Genomic DNA, 18,589 nt, shown 5'->3' with positions numbered 1-18,589 from the left:
ATACCATGAGCTGTAGCAAATACATCGACAAAAAAAAAAGAAAATGTTTTACATGACTTCAGAAGAGCGTGTACGTAATTTTGAGTTGCATACTACTTTACGCTGTCAAGTATTATTGTGTTTCCTTCAGTCTTGTAGTTACGCGGCTGCTCTGTGATAACTCATAGACAGTTTTAAAATCTAGAGAATTTCTTTAATTTTTCCACCATAATAGGAATATCATTATATAGTAACATGTCTTAGTCGTGCATAGAAATAATCCTGGAATCATTGTTACTCATGCGTACAATTGGAACGATGAACGGCGATATCAAAGAAAACTAATTTTCTGAAGCAGACAGGCGAATAATTTGTATTTTCTTAATGTTTTTTACTTGATTAGTCATGCTATTTCTCGTGCAATTTAATCGATACATAATTTTATTTCAAAACATACATTTCCAAGTATTAATGGCCGGAAATGCCGGAGGAACTATTTTTTTCGTCAATAATTATCGTGGTTCTTTGAACTAGTTCGGTTTTATGTTTTCACACCCTTTTGATGGACCATGGTTAAAACCATGCATTTTTGTTAACACGCAATGAGAGACAAATACACCGTGAGCCACACAGATAATAACAGTGCATATATAAATAATTTTGTGTTACACTTGTAAGGCACTTCAATATTGATAATTATTTTGATAAGAAAAATAATTTATAAATAATAGAAACACTATTTACTGACTCTCTTTTTTTATATTACAACATATTCGGCTAGTTAAGTCAACGATAAAGACTGAGACAAGAGTCTACGACAATGCTCTAAAGATGCTTTCAGTGCACTAGTTAAATTATGGTTTGCAAAATGTAATAAAATGTAGAAAACTTTAAAAAAACCGACATATATTTATAAGTCTTAAGTAAACTTTATATTCAAAATATACATTGATAATAATTTATCTGAAAGAAAGTTAGACTTCACTACCGAGGGCTACCTTAACCACTTAGTAGAACGGAAACATAGTTGTAAGGTTAACTCTACCTCTAATAACAAATAAGATTGTTTTTAACACAAGCCTAATGTTGCTTGAAGAGAATTGCTAACCATGACCTGTTAGCCAAATTCAATGAGATTAATCATGTCACACACACACATTTGTCAGCTGTGGTAACAAAGATGACGTTTTGAATGACGTAATTGTTTAACAGACTTATGTGTACTGGCTTAAGAAAACTTAATCTCACGGGAAGTATAGAATTTTTCTAAACATTTTTAATTGTTAACGATGCTTAATAAAACCAGGAAATGTACTACAATAAGTTAGAGATGAAAGCTAGAGTTCACACATAAGACTCTTTATGACAGAATATCATTGGTGATTAGTGATAAAGTGAAGTGGAACTCATAAGGGCACATGTCACATGTAAGTAAATCGATCATGCATGCTCATTCAGTGGAGTTAGATAACCTAACTTGTTCTGCGTAACTAATAAAAAGTAAGTTAAGTTGTATACGCTATCAGGCTTTAAGCACAAGAACATATATTTCCTTTCGTATTTCATGATGAAAATTTAATTTGATTTTGGTACAGGCAAGTGAATAATGCTTAACTTTAGATATTTCACCTTTGACCACTACACTTTCATAACCGGTTCTTAGTAATTGTATTTTGTATTTATGGCAAAGCTACTAAGGCTATTTCTTGACGTCCCTGATTTAAAACTAGTGACCAGACAAAAGACAGCCAGTCAGCAACGCCCTAACTCCAAACATCCATACTAAGGGATTGACTGTTGCTCTTATAACGTATAAGTAACTTAAGTGTGTGGAATATTTTGTGTATCGCACAGATTCGAACCTGTTTGCCAACTCCGAAATCCAGAAAACCACAGGACTAATCCTTGCCTCTGGTTCCTAATTCCATGCATGATTCCACGGTTAACGTTCTAGGTCATCCGATGGTTCGCTTTAACTTGACTGTAAAGAGTTTCTTGCTTCAAAAGCTACTTATTAAGACATTAAATAGTGTTATAAAAAGACGGCTAAAACTCAGAAAGTAAAAACAGCTAAAACCAAACATAGAGAATAAAATAAACACGATTTTTACTTTAACTACGATCTTCAAAATATTTTAGTAAATAATTCATATACGCTTAGTCCTAGAAAATTCAAGTCCTCCTCTCATTCCTTGACTTATTCAATGCGCATACTTAGAATTATTATACTTTTTAACTTAGCTTTAATACATACTTATAAATATATGCAACGAAATAAATAATCCGAAAATTTAACGGACATAGTCTGATGACAGAAACAAGTTAGTCTGTGACAGCCGTGAGGGTTCTATAAATTAATTTGGAATATTTTACATTCCTGATAGAAATCATCATTCCAATATACTACATGATTTACATATAAACGCACAAGAAGCATAACTGGTTAAGGTCTGTTGAACGTTAATCTCAGCTGTAGTTTTTATAACGTGTTTAACGCGCCAAGAAATACATAATATCTGCTTTCCCGTCCAATTTTGGCGCTGTGTTCATAAGCTTTTCCATTCTCTTGCACATAAATGGTTATTATTTTTCTCAAAGACATGTTTAAAAGCTAGACTTTTTAGAAATAAGTATCGAGTCTTAGCTGAAATACAATACGATGTAGGGCATTACAGCTAATACCCAAACCTTACATGTAAAAACTCACATAAGATTTACTAAAAATAAAGATTAGTAAACAAGTGTCTCAAAACCTACCCCTTGTTTTTAATTACAATGTTCCAGGTGGACACTCTTCATCAAGTTTAACTACCAATATCAAATGCGAAGGTAAGCTTTACGAAAGGATTGCGTCTAAATCGCTGCACGTATTATTATATTAATTTTTGAATATTTAGAACGGTGGCTTTGTAGTCTACCGTTACCACTAAATTTCATAACCTACTTCTGATAATTTTGTTATACTTGTATCTCGAATGATTCTAACAACAAAAATATGATGACATTACTGAACTTGGCAGTGTGTTAGTAGCTACTTACTTCTCCCTTTGACCATGCTATATTTACACACATACAACTAATTTTGGCGTTAGGAAACATAAGGGATGACTCATCAACATTTTATAGTCTTTCAAAACTATTTATGAGAAATTGTTTTACCAATAGGGGCTATTATTGAAAAAAAAATTGTTTTAAATTGTTGTTCACTGATACATTTTCATAAACGACAAAACAAAACTAATTATGTTGAAGAAGTTTAGAAAAGCCAATTAATTTTGTTTTTGATCTTGAAACATAATACCTGTGTAAGAAGTTAAAATATTCGCTCTCAAAAATGTTGTTTTTGTGCATTGGGGTTTTTAAATGGTTAATTTCAAATATTTTTAACCTTATACTACTGATGTCCAGGAAAGAATATGTAAAGGAGAAGAAAATATAGTTTTATCAAAACTAAATGCATCATTTGATAGCTAGTATATATATATATATCCTCCCTATATTGAGCTTAACTAGGGCTAGGATTAGTCTTATTTATTCCATGTCAGATAATAAAAAAATATTCCGTGCAATTTTAGCGTTAGGTTCTGTGAAGTTTTGAATTAACATACATACATCCCTAACCTAAAATAACTGAAACTTTAAAAAAATATTTGCATAGGCATAAAGATTATGTCTTTGAATGCTGTATCATTTCATCGAAATTTAAGGGTTATTTCTATTATAATCTATGTGTACTTATTTTTCAAATGGGGTTAGTACAGATTGACATAAATAACCTAAAATAATTATATTTACCTAAAGTATTGATTTAAATGTGCCTGTCAGCAACTTATTCTATCAAGCTTTTCAATTCATATTAATGTATAGAAAAAGAAAGATTGTAAATACAAAGTTCTGTATGTTACATGAGTTGTGACAAGAAATAAATCAACACAAACCTTTGTATGAAGAATAACAAAAAGTTTCAAAATAACTGATGAAAATTTAAAGTTAGTATGATGTGGAAGAAATCATGAAATGATATGAAGTACATCACGCCACTTAATACATGCTTCATATGATGTTCTATTCTAGTTTCTAGATATCTTTCACTCCTAGTTCTTCAAGCTTTAGATAATTTCTCTGTATGATGGTGTTTTTCAGATAAATGCTTGATAAAGTGATTCCTTAAAAAGTATGTTTATGAGAAAAAAATGCCATTCATGCTATGTCTTTTTCTTTACGGTAATTGTGTAATAACTAAACTAGATATATTTATCTATATATGCATATGCAAATATTAACCTGTGATAAAATTCTTGCAGACCTAACAAGTTTTTGAAGAGAAGTTCTTGCACGAGGATCATCGCGATCGGAGGTTTTTTCTTGTCTATCCCAATATTTTTCACTGGTAGGTTTATCCACCAAAATTAACATTGTTACTAAAAATATTTCAAATTCATCATATCCTACCTAAATTTAGGTAATTTGTTTACTTTCTTTTACTCCCTATTTCATTGACTAATTCTGTATATACTGCTGTAATTTGTAACGAAAATAGAAGATGTTTATCTTTAAAAAAGTCGTACAAACAGTTATCACAACTCTACGAAATCGTTTGTGCACTTTTTCCACCTTATTCTTTCTTATAGTTGAATCAGATGATGTTTTGGATGTCATTGAAAAGTGTCTTGAGACTATACAACTTGTTAAACTTTTATTTCTGTCAACAATAAACCCTTGGGAGTAATTATATTATAGTTATTCATATTCTTAGACAATGTTTAAGGTGTTATCAATTTCAAGAATCATATTTATCAACAATTAACTTAAATATATACATGGCATGAAATGATTAATGTACGTAATACCATTGAATTACTTGTTCTGCTCTTTTAATTATTTCCCTAAATATAATGCGATATATCGTTGTTTAAAAATATAAGATACTTCTCTTCTGATTTTTTAGTGATGTATGTTCTTTCTAGATACAGTTATTTGTAATTATTGAGATATTCTTGATAGAAATACATTTATTTACATACATTAAAGAATTACAAGGCAAAGAACAGGGATAAAATTATGTAGCCAAATAGTAACCAGCTGATTAAAAAAAGTTAAAAGGTTAAGTTGAAAAATAATAATTTAATGGAATGATCCAGACTAGGTACAGTTAATAAGTAGTTAATTATACTATGAAACAAAATTATAAACTGTGGGAAGAGCTTGTCAAAAAAAGCAAATAATTAAATAATACAAACACAAAATTGATACGAGAAATGAGCAGGAAACAAATTACTCCAGAAAGCCACTTTTAAGTTATAAAAAATTGCAGAATAGAAACAGAGTATTATTTCTTATTCTATAAAAATGCTAAATAAATTGCGTAATTTCGCCTATCAAATTTCATTAAGAAGCTTTACAAAAATGAATAAACAACTACAATCTGACTAGTTTGAGAGAAATCGCAAACCAACTGCCTTTTTTTTTTAATTACGCTGCTAGATTCCAACGAACCACCAGCATTTAAGTGACTTTAGCGACAAGACAATGAACAATGTCTGCAATGACAATGAACTTTTGTTCATTTTCTTTAATTATTAAGTGTGTTATATGAAAGAATTGATGGGTGAACATTTGAGGCCTATTCTGCTTTATGAATATAAATCCTGAATATTAATTTGTCTCAATAATCTTGATTCCTTTTATTCATATACAAATGTACTTATAAAATTTTATAATGAAAATATTATTCTTGTTAAAACTGCCATTGTAATTATCGTTTATGTTATGTACAAACTATTATGGGTTTTTGACAACACATCTCTACTGATAGCATGACTTTATGTTCGCTGGTTCTAATTATGCTTCTAATTTGGTAAATGTTTTTATGACACTGCTAAAAGTATTCAGCCATGAAATTATAGAAGGGAGGGGGTCTTATTTATCATTGTTATAAATACAGTTTAGTAAGTTGTAGAAGGGAGAAATCTTATTTATCATTGTTATAAATACAGTTTAGTAAGTTATAGAAGGGAGGGATCTTATTTATCATTGTCATAAATACAGTTTAGTAAGTTATACAAGGGGGGTCTTATTTATCATTGTCATATATACAGTTTAGTAAGTTATAGAAGGGAGAGGTCTTATTTATCATTGTCATAAATACAGTTTAGTAAGTTATGGAAGGGAGGGATCTTATTTATCATTGTCATAAATACAGTTTAGTAAGTTATAGAAGGGAGGGATCTTATTCATCATTGTCATAAATACAGTTTAGTAAGTTATAGAAGGGATGGGATCTTATTTATCATTGTCATAAATACAGTTTAGTAAGTTATAGAAGGGAGGGATCTTATTTATCATTGTCATAAATACAGTTTAGTAAGTTATAGAAGGGAGGGGTCTTATTTATCATTGTAATAAATACAGCTTAGTACCGTCCTTTTCCTGTTTAACTGGTGCAGTTTTTCGAGAAATACTCTGTTCTAAGTTCTGAACTGGCCCGGTATGGCCAGGTGGTTAGGGCATTCGACTTGCAATTTGAGGGTCATGAGTTCGAATCCCCGTCCCACCAAACATGCTCGCCCTTTCAGCCGTTAGAGCGTTATAATGTGACAGTCAATCTCATTATTCGTTGGTAAAAGTGTAGCCCAAGAATTGGCGGTGGGTGGTGATGACTAGCTGCGTTTCCTGTAGTCTTTCACTGCTAAATTAGGGACGGCTAGCGCAGATAGCCCTATTGTTGCTTTGTACGAAATTAAAAACCAAAACCAAACCAATTTCTGAACTTATTAAAGTGATATTAAAGCTCGATTAGGAAATGATGAGTGGAAGTTTCTGGCCTAACTTTTTAATCAACCTCTTCGGAAGACTCATAAGTTATGAACTGTGGTTAAGGATGTCTGTATTTCACTTTGAAACTAGGAATTGAATAATTATCCCGTTAAAATGCTGGCCTAAAACTGTTACTTTAAGATGTACTAGCTGACATACACGTTCAAAGCACGGGGTAGAAACAGAAGTCTCCGGGAGTGACATAGGAGGTCAAATTGAAGCATGCATCCATCGAGACCAATTATGGCTCAGATCACTTCTAGGGACTAAAGTATTATCCTCTTAAAATGTGGTGCCCCCACCCCCCCAGTGGCATAGCTGTAAGTCTGAAGGCTTATAACGCTAAAAACAGGGTTTCGATATGCGTAGTGGGCACAACACATTGTGAACTTTGGAGTTAAGTACAAACAAAGAAAAAAAACAAATGTGGTGGCAATCGACCCAGCGTACACATATACAGACTTTTTCAAATAATGGCTGAGATTAATGTTCATTAGCATTTTAATATACAGACACTTTGAAACTAACTAGCTCTTACACCTAATGTGAAGTTTCCGTCCCCACCATTACATTACAATCCTGTAAATTCGGCTTAATACAACCTTTTGTATCACAAGCAATGTCACAACGGTTCATTCTCTAGTAAGATGAAGTCACTCTTGCCAACAAAGTGACATTGGTAATGCTACACATATTCTGTGAACTTTGACAAACTGTCATATCACAAGTAGTATAACAACAGGAGGATGAAGTCAACCTTTTTTTTTTATAAAAGTGACAATGGAAGATGCTAAAATATTGTGAGAACTGTAGCAATTATTCATATCACAAGTAATGTCACATCGGGTCAGTGGAAACTGATCAACTGTTTGCTTCCAAACCCATATTTGGTCAATCTTTAAAAAATAGGTAAAACAACTGTTATATCTTCACAAAATACATGACCATTTGTCAAGTTTATAGTGCAACAGTCTTTACTTGAAACAGAACAGGTACTCTTGAAGAAGGTATAAAGTTTGTATATTAAGGCCTTTCCAAAGTACCTAATGTTAATCCATAGACATTAAGTGCAATACACAGGCCTCATACTGGTGTTACTGGATGCAGTAAGTGCAGTGTAAACTTTTTAAGAAGATGGTGTTTGATTTGACACTTTTTACAGTCTTAAACTTCAAAGGTTCGTCACACTCCAACAATACACTTTTTTTTAATGTTATTCTAGTAATTTCCCTATATGTTGCCCCCAGTGATTTAACAATAAACCTGAAAGCTTATAACGCTCAAATATCAAGTAACCCATTGAGTAGATCGTATTTAATAACAAGTAATCAAACCTTCTTTCTTTTAAACGATTTCATACATATTGGATTGTATTTTAGCATTGTGGCAGCTCACTGTCAATGTCTCATGTTTCATGTAACTTCTTTCCCAAACGCACGCACGTATTTAATCTACCTATTTTTGTGTGTCACCGTATTTCTATTCACTGGTTATTTTTAGTAACATGACCCTTACCTGACGTCAGTTTTTTATCATACTGACATGATAGCACTGCCAACTTTACTTTTAAAAGTGTTATTCGTCACCAGAAAGTTTATTTCCTGTTAACCAGTGTTGGAATGATTTCGGCAGCAAAGGGTAGTTTTAAACAATAACAATATCAACAACATGTTTTTTTTTTCTTCTTCTTTCTGTTCAGTATTTAGATCTAAATGTTTGGTTTCGAAATAGTTATTTTGTGTACTTTTGTTTACAGTAAATGCATAAGCTCAAATTTTACAATTATTCTACAATATGCCTATAAATATAATTTTTCAAAATCATTTGCCAGTAATGTTCACGCTCCACTCGAATTTTTACTTTTTTCTATGAAAATTGGTTTGATTACTTCATTTAACTATCTCCTCGTACAGTTCATAATTTCGTTTTAAGTGCATTAACATAGTATATGTATATAATGTATTTATTTTCCTCATTTCTCTGCAGGTGTAATATTGTTTACGTTCATTCATTTTCACGAGGTTCCAGCAATAATAACCAGTCTAGCAGTAGGACTAGGAATCGTATTCTGCGGAGTAGTTTCTGTACAGAATGTTTACGTGTGGCAATGGGAAAAGACTCAGGCAAGCAGAGAGAGAGTGGAAAGTAGGTTAAGTCAACTTCGGCATTCAGGACGAGTAGCCCCTGACGTCACGGCCCATAGTACGGAACTATCGACTCTCGTCTGAAGGTGGAATTAGTTTAAAACGTGACAAACAATTTGCATTATTTAACGGGATGAAGAGGAACAAAAGATTCTGAGCATCCCGGGTTGCCTTCCAGGCCCCTTAAGTTCTCTGAGGCCTGAAAGATATCAAACCTAAATTCCTGCTACGAGTCTGTTGTTGTTTTTGTTGCAGTATTTAACAGACTAGATAAGAAGTTTCACTGAAGCATAAAGATAATTTTGTCGCCCACAATACCTTTGTAAGTGAGCTCTCCTCAAACAGATTTAACTATTTGCTACCAGCAAGACATAGAGATGATGTCACAATTCATGATGCGTTCGTAATATGACTCTTAGCTGACGTCAGCTTCTTATTATACCGACATGATATCACTGCCAACTTTACTCTTGAGAGTGTTATTCTTCATCAGAAAGTTTAATGTATCTCCTGTCAACCAGTCTTGGAAAGATTCCGGCAGCAAAGCACATATTGGGTTTGTTATTGAAGATGGATTGTCAAACGTACTACATAGACCTGTGTTAATTATTCTGAACAAGAAACAGATGTGAAGTTTATAAAGAACTTTCATTTTAAATCTGTCACTTTTTCTTCGCAGGTGTAAGTTAGCTCCTTGGAAAAACAACATATTCAAGTTACAATTGACACGGTTAAGTATAAATTTAATAAACCTATAAACACATAATCAGCAACTCTTAAAAGTTGTTATTGCTTTCAGTAAAATAAATAAATAAAAACATCGTACCTATTGGTTAATTTAAGTTCAAAATTTATTTCAAACATTTATAGTGTACAGGGTGAGCCGAAATATTTATTTCCGACCCATTGAAACTATATAAATATATTAGTATATTATAATTTAACTTGATAGTAATATGGCAACCCAAGGCTTAGTATTACTGAAATTTATTCAACTTGTTAATTTGGGTTATTGTTCCTCTGTTATGGCATGTGTTGGTTGAGTCTATGTGTTTTAACAATGATACTTTGGGCTGGCTTAGCTGTGCCACTATGCTTTAGAAAATACTTATGGCTTAGACAGCTTAACAAACTGATAGATTTCATACTTTTAGCTATTTTTTTATGATTTAAAAATATATATTAAGGCTATTTTTGTGGTATGTAAATTAACATTTAATAGAGATAACTTTATATTTTTACAGCTCACGAGATTTCACTAAAATATGGAGAATGATTACTACGAACAGCTATGGCAGCCTGTCGCTATGCTTAAAATAGGAGTGTTAAGGTCCTATAATATCTTTCACCACTCCTCTAAAAGAGTTGTTTCAGTGGTATATTTAGTGATTGGAGTTAATTGACGGAATGTAATATGTGTTCCAAGAGTGTCCCATAGATATATATCATACACATTTGGATCTGATTCCATATTCTTTCTAAGTAAGCATACAACTGTCACCTGGATACAGAGTGAAGTGCGACTCATCTGTAAAATGGATATTGTGCCGAATATTGTTGGTCCACTGAATGGGTTCTTAACACTATTGTAAGCGAGCTGAATTATGTCTTGCTTTGAATATGAAATGCATCTAACTGGGCGCTTGGCTCACAGATCTATCGTGTGAAGTCTGTTTCTGATATTAGTGTATTCTGACATGATGTTCATTTGTGGCTGCGAAAATTATCTTGGAGGAGGTGCTCTGAGGTTGTGGCTAGCCAGAGACGGTAGATAACGTTATGTGTAGTGATGGCCTTGCCTTCTCGGAACAATTGTTATATTCGTTTGGAAACAGTTCTATATTCTGCTAAAGCTTCTTTAAAACGATTGTTGCCAATTTGAAACATTTTGCTGTGAATTACTAGCTTTCATGTGTCCTTTAGTTATGAATAAAACATACAATTTTCCTTTAGGTCTAGTCCTGGTTCATGAATAATTTAGAGTAGTTTAATCTATGTAATCTACTTAAAATTCACAAATGAAACAAGACTGCGTGATGCCATTATAAATGGTTATATCCCGTAATTAATATAATATTACAAAATAAGCCCTTATTGCGTTTTAATGTTTTTGAAATACAATGGTTACAACATGAACCTTTTAAGTTTTAGGAGTTTTTCCGAAAAGGAAAGTAGCTATTTTTGAGTTAACCAAAAGAAAAATTAAAAAATATGATTTAAACTTTACGTTTTCACCTGCTTATTAAGGAAATGCTTATTTGAGTGAAATTATGAACTCGTTTTTAAAAGCTTTACACAACGGCAGATTATTCACGTTTGTTGTGCATATTCTAGAAATGAGTAAACCAACGAGAGAGTGGAGCTAACGTAACTTATGTGAGACTCACAAGCTTCACTTGTGATTAAGTTTTAATATTCAAGGAAATACCTAATAAATTGTATGTGGATAGCTATAGAGTGGTAGGTTTGTAAATAGTAGTCAGTTATTGTTTCAAGCGTCTTGTGTATAATATAGAATATTCCACCAAATGTTGAAAACGTTTGTAAGACAGAGTTTTACATGTAAATGTAACACAATGTTTAATAATAAATGTGTTTTTTTACGTTTGAGGTATGGATCCTATTATTTCATTTGTTCATAGTTAAACTTCTAAATATACACAGACTGCTATTGAGAACCCTTAACCCTAAAATTACTGTGATTTCTATATAACCCTAACGACTTTAAAAACACATTTATGAAAATTTTTATGTACCGAAGTGCTCGTGAGTCCATGAATTTGTTGATTAGAAGGTCCCTAATAACATATCAGTCTCGCAAAAAAAAGTGAAAAAAAATACCATCAGTATTACAATGAACTTCACTAATTACTGGTGGGATTCCCTATGTATTTTATTGTTTTACACAGAAAGAGAGTGATTTTCCTAACCAGAGTGTTGTAACAAGCAAGTAATATAAAAAATATTCAATACGATTTAATATATGGACCTACCGATAGTGAACGTTATCAAAACAAATCAATAATTTAAGGGTTGAAGTAGATTCTAATAGTTCGGTGCAAGTTTGAGTACGTTACATCAAAATAATTTTGAATTTTCAAAGCTGCAAATAACGTGATAACCACAGCCGCGGTGGAACGGAATACATTTTGACACTGTTTAGTATTTGGAGTTAGTGTAATGCTACCAAGAATTGATCGCTTTTGGAAAGGGCGTGTAACAGCCCTTTCCGACTGTAAAATAGTCATACGTACACTCAAATCATAAAGATTTGTCCAAAAGGAATTTTGTATTTCCAAAACAGAAATAGTCTTTGTACTCAATGAAATTAGGAAAAAAAAGGAATATGGATCAACTTGGAACACCAGGACCATCCAAAAAGAACTTTTATCAAGTCTTGCTCTGGCCAAGTTAACCAAAGTGCGGCTTTTGTAACAGATGAGAACCAACGGACACAAACGTCAGTGGAAAGAAACCTGTCTACGTACTCCAGGCAATAGTACGCAACACAATCAAGAAAGATCTCCGTCTGAAAAAGCGGTACGAGTTACGTGTACACAAGTTATTTCCGGAACATATCCATTCTACCGCCGACGCATACCTGAAGCAGCTGGAAAATGAAGCAAACTTCTGGATTTCTGTACGATAGGACTGTTGAAATGCCTCGTCAAGTCGTCGTCCTCGTACACTAGATGGTTTATGGAAAGCATGCAGGAGTAGTAGTGTACTTTTGCACAGTAGCCTTACAACCAAGCCTCTTGCAATGGAAACGAAACTGCAGGACTATTGGCAAGATGCATGGCAGGGTGTGGCGACATTTACTGTAACGACCGCAGTGAGGTCCCCAAAAAGTTTTGATATAATTTACTGAACAGCTATATAACAATAAAAAAGACACCAATATAATCAACCATGAGTTGTTACTCTTCTGCATATGCCAGTTTTAAGAAAATTATGTTGGCAATGCTAAACTAATAAAAAACTCGGTGATCTTTTTACCGGAAATTCGAAGAAAGAATACAAAGAGACATACCTCAAGACCATGTTACGTCTTCGTGGTTCTTGCTTGAGAGAAGGTTTAAATAGGGAAGAGTATAGTGTCTAGAAAGTTACTGGACGACGTTTCGAACTGCTAGCATAGAACTTTGAAGTAAAATGTTTGTGGTTCTTCTTACCATAGTCACGAATCATATGTCGCCACAAATTTTTTCAACGGGTACCCTTACATAATGAACAGTTAATTGTATAGAATTAGAAGTTTATAAAAATAATACTAATAAAAAATTAGTTACATCTTTCGATGACGAGGAACCCACCTTAAGACTAATAATGCTTGGAGAGGCTTGAATGGGTAATGAAGAAAAAATTTAATATAAGTTTAACATAACAGCATATAACGTTAAAAATCGAGTTTTGATACTTGAAGATACAGAGAATCCATTGTGCAGCTTTGTGGTTCATAACAAACAAGAAATTATTAATTTATATTAGGTTAAAATAATCGATAAATTATGAACTAAAAGTTTATCCCATAAATGTGTGATATGAATATGTATCATATGTTTTCTACGTGCTTTTGTTAACATAGAATTTGTTTCAATATTTCATTTAATTTGTTTCTATCCACTTTTGGCAAAACAAACAAAAAGTCTTATGATCCAGAAAACTATTGAAATTGCTTTATTCTAGTTACCTTTGTGTCTTTGGTTGTCTATCACAGATATTATATGTTCTGCCCGAGGAGATATCTTAGTATATACATAATTGTTTAAAAAAGGTCAATGGCTGCAACGTTCCTTGCTGTCAAAGTGTATGATGTGTGTAATTACAGCTGATAAATGTTGTGAGAGAATGACCAGTCATGTGGTAACATCATCTGAAGACAAAAGGAATAATGTATCTTGCACGATCAGAGCCCTTATTCTTTAGTCAGATGTACTTAGTTTTCAACGTTAGTAGTTCCAGAGTGATCTATCCTGAGAGAAATAAAACGCTGCAGATGTATTCACTGATCCAGTAGAAGAGCTAGTGAAGACTTTAATCAATAATGAGCTTCTGTCAGTTCGTGTACTTTTCTCTTGCAAAAAAGGAAAGAAAATAATAAATGTAAAGTACACCAACTTGCATTAAATATTACTGCTAAATTAGGTTTTATATATCCTTAGTGAAATCTAATATACCAGCTCGAATTTCGAGACAAGATTCCAAACGCTTAAACTTTATGCGTGGAGCAAACATTACATGAAAGGTAATTCATGTTTAACGTAAAAGGACGCTAAACATAAACGAGATGCACTTATGAGTCGCACAGAATCTCGCTCTAAATAAAGATAAAAGTAATGAAAAGAAGGCAGAAGCCACGGGTGTTTGCTAAATACGTATGGAAGCAATCAAACTAAAGGAAACTACACAATTTCTATTGCAACATTATTTCCAGGGGCACACATAATCTGCTCTCTCAATTCCAAACATAGTGTCTTAAGTATACCAATAAACTCTCAGATTCCTATGAAAAAAAAAAAAGATTAGTTCTTGTTAGTTCAGCTAGCCAATGGGTGTTGCCTACAAGAAGAGCTCAGCTACAAAGAGAAACTTAAAGTTTGTAACTCACTTAAGCACCTCATTGCGTCTGGAAGAGGAACTATGAAAAACAATATAATGTTGAATTTTTTATTCTTTTATCGTAATAATTAATTAAAGTAGTGGAAAACATCACTCTTACAGCGCACTCATGGTGGTTCCATTGTGCAGAACCCGTTTTTGTTACATTAGAACACAAATAATGGCCTTCAGATTCATTGTCTGAGCATAACAGCCACAAGACCATGTCAGATCCATTCTTAATTGATACATTTTCTATAACGTTCTCGATTAGCTGAACAATATTCAAGGATTCCACAAAAAATCCTGGCTTAGTGAATATGTAGTGATTTACTATCATGATATTTTATCTTTTCATAACAAGTATTGAAAGTGTATATCACTAAATGGATATATTCTTCTGATTTCTTTTAAATTTCCATTCAGTTTCGTCATATAGTTGACCACTTCTGAGGTCGTAAACATGCCCTAATCCTTTTACCTAAGTAAAGGTTACATGCTGCAACTTTTGTTTTTAAGTGTAAGACTAACATGCATAGATCTCTTTTTGGACTTATATGAATTTGGCCTATTCATATAGATTAAACAGATATATGTACAAATTGACTTTGGATGGTTAGGATTAGATATGTAGAGTGGTAGATGAAGTATGTAACCTAAGTACGTCAGTCTAACAGTAAAAGTGAGATATCCATATAATTATCTCTCTTGATTTGGCCCTCATTGTGTTTCTTTTGATTTTGTCCAAACTCCAGCAGTCAGTTCCAATGACATAGAAAACAAAAGCTTCCCCACATTATTAAATTGAAAACTAACCACCAATAAAAATATCTTATCAACAGTGTTATTTATTTTATTTTGCTGTTTGTGTTCAGCGCATTCACTGTATAACATTTTTTGAACATTTGTTTCGAGAATACATTTGGTTGTCTGGTATATATCAGTGGATATGAATACCAGAAACTATTTAAAATTAACATTTCGTTGTCTTGACCAAAATATTTGTTATTGTAAAGTTTATTTTTAATGTTTTTCTTTTTCTGTTGACTCTCTGACACAGTAATATCTGTAAATCATATCATCATAGAAGGAAACTTTCTGAAACAATGTAAGACTTACAACCAAGACAAGGAAGCTAAGGTGATAGTGATGAATCAATCTGAAAATGTGGTAAAGTCTAGGAAGAGCATTCTTTGAGACACAGAGATGTTCCGAGCTTACTGGGTAGGTTTCTGTAAGATTCCATAATGAGACTAGACGTTGCAAAGTGCAGGAAAGAGCCATCACTAATCAAGGATATTGATGAGATGCTTGTTGGGTGTAGTACAATGCTTTTGATTGCAATGCTGTTAGGTGGAGAAGATGGAATCTCGCAACAATTCCACGAGACTAGGAGGAAGTCAAAAGCTTTTTTAGCTGGCAATGTGTACTGAAAATTTTCCTAAACCGCGTCCAGCAGCCGGAGACAACGTGGGATGTAATGATGAAGTGTTGTATAATATGTTATGTCATTACGAGAGCAACGATGACATGTTTTCTCACATGAGCAGTGTATAGTAGATTTAGCCCAAGTACATTACATTAATAAGGATTCACACATCTCGAGGCTTCTAGGAAAAAATCAAGAACTCCCTAAATCTTCTAGACCAAAATTCAGTAGAAAAGCTAGTAGTTGGAGCCTGTTGACACCATTACAGCGTAATGGACGACATGAAACAAATAAACGACAATGTTTAAAGGAACAGCAAAAAAATGTTAATTAAAATACATAGACATCGGAATAGGTGGTGCTATGCTTGATGATGAGTTTACACAGTCCAGCATTCGATGCCCAAGGTACAACTAAATAACTGAGACAAGTTGTCAATGAGTTGTAGCATGAATTTAATTCTATGTAGATCCGAGATATCTATGTACTTGAGTTCAAAACTTGAAGGTGAGGGCCACAAGAATACTTGGGCACTTATGTGGAAAATAATTTGATTCTTAAAGAAATTACATGGAAATAAATTTATTATTTGGTTTCTTGAATATCATACAGGTGTTTATAGAACATTTTATTGAGGGCTTATCAACAGAATCCATGCGACACCACAACCATATGCAGTCACCAGGTCCAAACTTTTATCTTATCGATGTTTAGTCATAAAAGCTCTTTTAATGCACATTCATTCTACCCATTTACTAAGACACAAGTACATGCGAATAACGTAAAATGCACTTATGCAATGCATTCCCGTGGACTTAGTGGAATTTTGGCATTAGATTGAGAGCCATACATCATACGAGGAACTGCATTTCACATCCATGCATCAGTAGGTTCAGAGAACGACTTGTCAGCTGTTGTTCAGTTGTGTGGCACATTATCTTGATATATAATAGGTGCTCACCCTAATCAGCTTGGTCAGGGTTAACACATTAGCAAGCATACAGTTGATATATTGTACTGCCAATTTACCCAAACCATCAAACTGAGGGTGAAGTGTACATTTTTACCACATCTAATAATCGTCACAACTCCGCAAAGGACTGGCTATTGAAGTTAGCTTCTTGGTCAGTTGTACTTCTCCAAGTATACCAAAGTAAGGTATCCATTGTTCTGCCAACACATCCGTGAAAGTTCTCGTCAATGCGTGAACTAGGTAAGCTTCAACACAGTTGGCGAAATAATTAATAATAGCTAACACACCCCTTTCTAATTTCGAGCACAGGACTAGTATATCCAAACCAATTTTTACCTTGGCACAGGCAGATTTTACTCTGAGCAGCAAACATGGTATAACATATTTACGTAAATACAGTCAGAAAACCACTTCTATAGATCGCGGGATTCAAACACTAAACATGTCAGAAAAGTTTGTAAATTAATGTTTTTGTACGTAAAATGTTCGAGGTAAGGGTGTTTCTAGGCTAAGCAGTTTATTTCAAAATCGATCCATCTCAAACTGAAAATCCTGGATAGGCTCTTGTAACTACACACACACACACACACACACAATATAATATAAGGATCAGAATGTATTTTAGTAAGTAAGAGCTGTGATTACAAATCTTAGGTTTTTACTTTCACTAATAATTTGTTTTTTTAATACTAAATAGTGGAACTAAAAATTTGTTAATAGTAAATTTTGAAATTATGATATTCAGATTTTTACCAAGGTTATCAACAAAAATAATGATATATTTTGTTACCTTTCATATTGATAATTTACTATTTAAATTCTATTGATAAGTTGGTTTCATACGCTGCCAAAGCATTGCTTTCTTTACGACTAGGTCTGAAACTAACTATAAATAAGAGGGAACCCAAGTGTTCCTGTTTTGATTTAATATGTGAAGCGACCATTTCTTGATTACTTGTTTTATTTTATGAAATACTCTAAAATTAATTATAATTCTCATATCCACTTTAGAGTGAAAAAAATAAAAGACATGTATATATTTACATCAAATATGTCAACGTTTCGCAAATTCCAAGATGACAATTTTCTTTCTTTCTTTTTCTGCTAATTTCTATTTCTGTTTTTATTGCTATTGTTTTTTTAAATTCTAGATATTTTATAACTTATTCGATAAATGGACAGTAGGTGGCACTAATCTCTAGAAATGGCTTCATCCGTGAAGTGGAGCATGAACTGTATGAAAATATTTAGTTTTGCTATTATTCCTTCTTTTCCCCTTTTTAAGTTGCTTAAAGACAAACTATAGAAAACTCTTTAATATCAATAGCTACATATACTACTAGTATAATATATGTATATTTTTTTGTAATATTGTGTATAGAGACCGGGCTTTATTCAGTCAGAAACCTTTCTTCACTGAACTTCTCAAGGCTTGAGAATGTTGGCTATCTGGAAATGCGGAAGTCTAGCGCTAGTCTGGATCTGCGTTTATTTGAACAATTGTTCTCATTTATCAGAAAAAAGTCCAAATGCATTATTTTTGGATGAATAACAATACATTTTGTCCTCTTTATAGTGAAAATGTAACTTTTATTGAAACAAACATAGTAGTATAATATTAATAGTGGTACTACTAGTATTAGTAGT

The 18,589-nt window shown here is 32.9% G+C and overlaps 2 protein-coding genes across 2 annotated transcripts in view; both read left to right on the top strand.

Moving 5' to 3' along the window:
• LOC111085529 overlaps nucleotides 1-9,023 on the top strand; it is a 23,144-nt gene extending 14,121 nt beyond the window's left edge. Inside the window, exons 2-3 of the mRNA XM_022384526.1 lie at nucleotides 4,284-4,369; nucleotides 8,782-9,023. Coding sequence (XP_022240234.1) covers nucleotides 4,284-4,369; nucleotides 8,782-9,023 — 328 coding nt within the window. The remainder of the gene's footprint in view (nucleotides 1-4,283; nucleotides 4,370-8,781) is intronic.
• A 9,087-nt stretch (nucleotides 9,024-18,110) lies between these two features.
• Nucleotides 18,111-18,589, top strand: part of LOC106458334 (28S ribosomal protein S29, mitochondrial-like) — a 41,986-nt gene continuing 41,507 nt past the window's right edge. The window contains exon 1 of the mRNA XM_013917843.2: nucleotides 18,111-18,177. Within this exon, the coding sequence (XP_013773297.1) occupies nucleotides 18,147-18,177 (31 nt within the window). The 5' untranslated portion in view covers nucleotides 18,111-18,146. The remainder of the gene's footprint in view (nucleotides 18,178-18,589) is intronic.

This window comes from Limulus polyphemus, unplaced genomic scaffold (assembly GCF_000517525.1).
Source record: "Limulus polyphemus unplaced genomic scaffold, Limulus_polyphemus-2.1.2 Scaffold447, whole genome shotgun sequence".
NCBI lineage: Eukaryota > Metazoa > Arthropoda > Merostomata > Xiphosura > Limulidae > Limulus > Limulus polyphemus.
The sequence above is the reverse complement of the archived record's forward strand: the minus strand, read 5'-3'. Positions and strand labels throughout refer to the sequence as shown.